Source organism: Melospiza melodia, chromosome 3 (assembly GCF_035770615.1).
Source record: "Melospiza melodia melodia isolate bMelMel2 chromosome 3, bMelMel2.pri, whole genome shotgun sequence".
Taxonomy (NCBI): domain Eukaryota; kingdom Metazoa; phylum Chordata; class Aves; order Passeriformes; family Passerellidae; genus Melospiza; species Melospiza melodia.
The window spans coordinates 45314450-45320449 of record NC_086196.1 but is presented as its reverse complement, the minus strand read 5'-3'; the positions used below and the strand labels follow the sequence as shown (position 1 = coordinate 45320449).

At 40.4% G+C, this 6000-nt stretch overlaps 1 protein-coding gene across 2 annotated transcripts in view; it reads left to right on the top strand.

Moving 5' to 3' along the window:
* Positions 1–957: 957 nt before the first annotated feature.
* FMN2 (formin 2) overlaps positions 958–6000 on the top strand; it is a 152308-nt gene continuing 147265 nt past the window's right edge. For both annotated transcript variants that reach the window (XM_063151572.1, XM_063151571.1), the window contains exon 1: positions 958–2726. In XM_063151572.1, coding sequence (XP_063007642.1) covers positions 1163–2726 — 1564 coding nt within the window. In that variant the 5' untranslated portion in view covers positions 958–1162. The remainder of the gene's footprint in view (positions 2727–6000) is intronic.

Below are 6000 nucleotides of genomic sequence, written 5' to 3'. Positions count from 1 at the left end.
TCCTTTGATTCCTATTTCTGTTATATTAATTCTAAATTTTGAAATGGAAGGAAATGTCTAAAAGTTCAGGAAATGTATTTATGAAATATTGAAGCTTATACATCTAAAGCAAAAATGAAGGAGAAGAAGGAACTGATTAAAACTTTTGAACAAGTTTCCAAAGTAGTAAGGAAGTGTTCCCACCTAAATCAATTATTAAATATGTTGGGTGAAATAGAGGAGTACTTTACTGTATCTTTTTCCTTAGTAGCATTTGAATACTGCTATTTTTCTTTTTTGTTTTATCTTGTTTCATGCCAGATGTTCTTATCAGGGAAAACAATGGTGATATGTTTTAATATTGATGAGCTGATTCCTCCTGGGAATAACAGTATATCTACCTTCTCAGAATACAAATTGTGGGAGGTTTTTTATAGCATAATTACCACAATGCATTGAATGTTGAGTGCAACTCTTTAAAAATGTGGAAAGAACTTTCTGTTTATTATCTTTATTTTAGCTACTTTAAAAGAATGGCTCTTCTTTTAAAATTCTGTATTGTTTTGGTGGCCTTTAAATAGCAAGCATATAAATCACCAGAGGTATTGTGTAATCTGTCAAAGCAGCATATGCTTAAGCACCTTATAAACTATTAAATAAACATAATATTTCTCTTTCCAAGTTTGCTTGTTTATTTGTTTGAGCAGTTGCAGAGTAATTAAAGTAACTTATTTTTTCTCCTTTTTCCCTTCAGGAGCTTGAAGCACTGAAATCATAAATGATTTGGTGACAAGCTGAGCTTGCAATGCAGGCAATAAAAACCGTGGAAAAAGAAGTGACTTTTATAAAGGAAACCCTTTTCACAGAATCCTTCCTGAAGCACCAAGAGTGCAGCAGAAACCCGGCGAGCAGGCAGCTCCAGGAGCAGCAGCCATTGGAAGGAGCTGTCTGCAGCTCTCAGTGCTGCACTGAGCATGTCCCAGCGGAGCCCAGCGCCAGCAGCACATTATGCAAAAGGGCAGCTCCAGCAGATGGGAGAGAGGCACAGCAAGCATTTGCCTCACTTGCATCACCGCCGCCTGCAAACAAACCTGGCTCGCTAGAGGGGATCTCGCCAGCAGGCCAAAGGAATGAAACCCGCGAGCATGGCTTGATTGCCAGAGGTGTTGCACTGCGAAAAATCATGGGGAATCAAGATGGGAAGCTAAAGAAAAATGCAGGTGATGTGCAAGAAGGAGGAGAGGATGCCTCTGGGCCCAAGGATACGGACGGCACAAAGAAGGTATCGGGAGGCAGAAGGGGACTGGGGAAGCATGCAAAGGGAAGCGAATCGGGGAAGAAGAAGGGTAAGTCGGACTCCAGACCCTCTGTGTTTTCAAATCTGAGGATTAGAAAAAATCTGTCCAAGGCTAAAGATGGGAATAGCAGCTCACGGGAGGATGTTTTGGAAAGCCAGGCCCTGCAGCCTGGAGAGCTGGACAGTACTCATTCAATTGTAACCAAAACTCCCGATATAAGCATCTCTGCAGATGAAGGGGGTCTCTCAGACACAGATGTTGAACATTTTGAAATCAGAAATGAAACTGTTCCAGCTGCTGCAGAGACACAGGATGGACAAAGGACCAGCTCTGGCTCTGATACGGATATATACAGTTTCCATTCAGCCGCAGAACAAGAGGATTTGCTTTCTGATATCCAGCAAGCTATTAGACTGCAGCAGCAGCAGCAGCAGGGGGCAATTAACATTGGAACTGAGGACTCTGTCACCAAAACAATGGGCCGACACATGGCTAATTCTCAAGCAACCCCCTTAGATTTTGAACGGTTTTTTTCAGTAACTACCACTGACAAAGAGAGGAGCCCAGACACTGAGGGGGCTTTTCCAGCGGCATCGGAAATTGTGGAAAGCGTTCCCATCTCCTGTGCAGCTGAACGTGAGCCGAGGGAAGCGGTGAATGGCACAGGCTCTCCTGGTAACGGCTTATTTGAAACACAGGAACGTCAGCTACTGACTGAGGAGCAGCCCCTTGCTGGAGTGGATGCTGTAGCCAGTGAGCTACAAGATGGTTTGGATAGAACTGCAGTAGAAAACGGGGCTCAGACACACAGCTCCACAGAACCTTTTCCATCTCCAGTGGCAGAGGCTGAGGCTAAAATTGCTGAAGGGCTGGCTGTTGATTTTCAGGGCTCAGTAATAGAGAGTGATATTTCAGATGCAGGCCATGATCATGCTGCTGAGACTCAGGAAGGGAAACATACTCTGTCAGCCAGTCAAGAGGAGCTGCATAATGGTTTATCCACGGAAATGAAAAATGGCAGTTTGTCCTCTGAAGGAACAGTGGACAGTCCAGTGCTTGGTTCCCGATGTTTTAAGCCCTATCTAATTAATCCCTGTTACATCAAAACCACAACTAGGCAACTGAGTTCTCCCAACCATTCACCTTCTCCCTCCCCATCCCAGAGCCCACTCTTCACAAGGAGGCAGGAGGCCTTCCACAAAAAGGAAAAAGTCTCAGTCAGGAAGAAGAGGTCTGCTAGTTTGGCAGGTTTGTTCAGTCGCTCTGCAGACTGGACAGAAGAGGTGTCCAATCACAAAAGTGAGATAACAGAGAAGGTGAGCTCGGCAGACTTTTTGGAGAACAAGGGGTTTAGAGAGAAAATTCAAGCGGAAAGAGTGCCTTTGACTCATTCAAGAAAGTCCTCAGGGGTCCAGGCTTCTACAGAGACATTTCCCAATGTCTTTTCAGGTGAGTGATATGTATTAAGAGTTGTTTTGGTTTTTTTTTCTCTTCCCACAACAGCTTTGAAAATATTTTTAAAATACTTTAATTCATTGCATGCAATACCTCTTGGCCTTGCAATCCAAGGCCTGATCTTACAAACACAGTCACATTTGATCAGCCTGGCAGTACTGCCAGTAAAGGAAGTGCATAACTCTTTGAAGTTTTTCTTTCTACTTGTCTCCTTTGTCTACATCCTGTAGGAAAAGGCTGAATGCCTTAAATTATCCTTGTTGAAAAATGCGAAAAGCTGCACTGTTGTAGGCAGATCAGCTCTCTGCATAAATAGAACTTTCAAATGCAAAGCTTTCTGTAGCCAGGATCCTGTTTGGGGTTTTCTTGTGCTAGGTGCAGTTCTAGTGTACTATAAACACATGAGAGCTGCACCTGGTGTTAAACTAAGGCAATGAGGAGGATTTGCTTAGTACAAAAAGGAAAAGGCCATGCTAAGCACAGATGGACAGCACTTCAGAAAGGAACCAATTTCCTCTTCAAAAGGGGGAAGGAGGAGAAGAAAAAAAGTGAATGTATTGAAAGGCAGCAAAAACAGGGGAGGAGAAGGGAAACTGGGGGTTGTACAACTTGGTAGCTGTGACAGGCTGCTGCTCAGGCTACATAAGGTGACTCATTCAGTAAACCTTTACCTTGCCTGCTAGGCAGCTTGCATCCTGTCCCTAAGACATGGGAACAGAAAGTTCACAAATGAAGTAGTGTGAGTAGATGCTTATATTTTCCTTTACTCTGAGGGGTGGTTTTCCCTTTCTATTTCCGTCACCTGAAGTTTCTTTCTGAAGGTAATATATTCGTAATTAGGAACACTTCTGCCACATAGGAGGTATGTATACAGAGAAAACTCAGCAGCATATTCCATAGATTTTTCACTTGAGGAACCTGTACAACTAAGAAAACATACCCTAAGAGTACCTGCTATTAGATGAAATCAGATTTTTCTTTTAATGAAATTAGTTCTGGATACATGAACGCAGCAACCATACACCAGCACAAGGTCTTTGCAAAAAATGGAGTGAGGGTTTTTTTTTGAGGTTTTATGAAAAGCAAACAAAAAAGTATGATTTAGGAAGTAAATAACTAAAATTATTTTCTAGATTCAAATCACAATGCTTTCATTTTTTAGTAGCCTTGAACTAAAATCTCCAATTTCAGTGTAGAAATCAGAATCCAAAATTTTTAACACAGAAAAAGCCAGCCCCTCTGAGACTAGCCCACTGTGAAGTGAGCTGAATGTTTTTTTTTTATTTGCTTTAAATCCCCTTCACCTGTTTCTTAGACTTCATTTTGGACATGCTGCCTAATTTTTTCCAGTTTGAGGTGTTCACTACTTTAATAGCATATAAGAAGCACACTGGGTTCTTTTTGCTATCAACATTTGACAGCGTACAAACAACTGAGAAAATTTTTAATTGCTACATCTATAATTAGACTTTATGGTGGTGCTATGATGGAAATAAGTTGTATATGGCAAACTTCAAGAACATGGTACTTCTTTTTAGATATCTGTTTTCTGGGAAATAGACTTTTTCACATTTCCTCACAAGGTGTTGATTTACTTTAAAATTTTTGTTTTGGTTTGGGTTTTTTTCCCACCAATGCTTTAGACTGTTATTGTGAAGGGACCGGTGTCCAATGCAACAGTAGTTCTATCTCTTATGGAAATTACAGTGACCCTCATTTGCATGTACATACCAGCTGTCTTTACGAGCAGAGGACAATTATATCTTTCAGTTCATGCAGAAAAGCTTAAAGTGAGGGAACTGGAAATGACTCATCTCTGTTTGGCCATTCACAGTTTGAAAAAATGTATTTACAAGCTAAAATTCATTGAGAATTTAAAAATAACAACTAGTGTACATTAAAAGGGGAAAATAAACTTCACATTACTATTTCCATAAGGTCCTATTGCTGTAAGAGTAGAAAAGCCTCTTTAAAGAAACCTTTCCACACAACAATGATTACAGAAATCATTTTCTTTTCATTTGATATTACTTGTGGAAAATGTATTTTACTTGCATGCATATATTGATTTGGGAATTCGCATCAGGCTTTTAGAAATAAGATTCTTTATAGTGGGATATTTCTAGCCTAAAAAACAAAAACAAAGCAAACCGAATCCAAAACAGCTTCTTGCCGACAGCATGAAATCCCATTTTGCTGTGCAGTGACTGCAGTGTTGCTCTGCATTTCCAACTGGAATCAAGTAAAATATTCCACAGCACTTTATCATCGATTTCAATGACAGCAGGTCCTATGCAGATGATTGGCCTACTTTTGCACCATGTTGTGGTTTGGCTGTGTGCCATTTGGTTTTCACAGAGAGCCATATGAACTCTTTAAGACTGTGTTAATGTCAAATGTAGATGGAAGCCAAGTACTTGAATGGCAGAGACTTTGCATATTTTAATTTTGATTTATATAGGAAGAAAAGTACAGTATTTTGAATTCTATGCATGTTTTAGGAAAATGGTATGGACAAGTTTAAGGCCATTCTGTAATTTGGGCATGGATCTATTTCACATTTTATGTGGATAGCTGCATTTGAATTTGTAGTGACAGTAATTACAAGTTCTAGATTACCCAATGCACAGTGGAGCCATGGTTTTTATATGGTGGTCCCAGGAGAGCAAGAGCTCAACAAGAGCTGGTTCTCTCACTTTGGTATGTGGCAGTGAATAATTTGCACTAAAGTGAAGTGAGTATCTGGGTGGGAAAATGAAACTGATGTTTCCAAACATTAACATAACTGAAGTGAAAGGGGCAGCAGACAGATTTAGAAAAAAGTTTGCATTAATTTGAGGTGCAGTGATTGCAGAGGAACTAATAAGGGTGTCTTTTACATAAATTGAATGAGTCGCATCAGCTGCCCCAGATGGTAATTAAACTTGACCCAGACAAACCCATGCCCTTCCTAATCACTGTTGGCTGCTTGTAACACACTTGCTGCATGAAGCTCTTTCAAACAGATATTTTATCTTTAAATTTTTCTTCAGAGATTTATATTTTTTCTGCTCTATCTGTAAAGAGGAGGCAAACAAAAAACCCTGGTTACCATCAAACAAAACCTGAAGCCAGTGCTGTGCTTGCGTACTCATGTCTGCTGATTTCTGCTGCTTTATTTTACTTTTGTACTGTGCTAATGCTGTCTTCCCATTTGCAATTGCAGTGCAGTGTCTGCAGGCATGTACCTAGGTTTAGTACAGATAAGTATGTGAAAACTTGAAAAAGT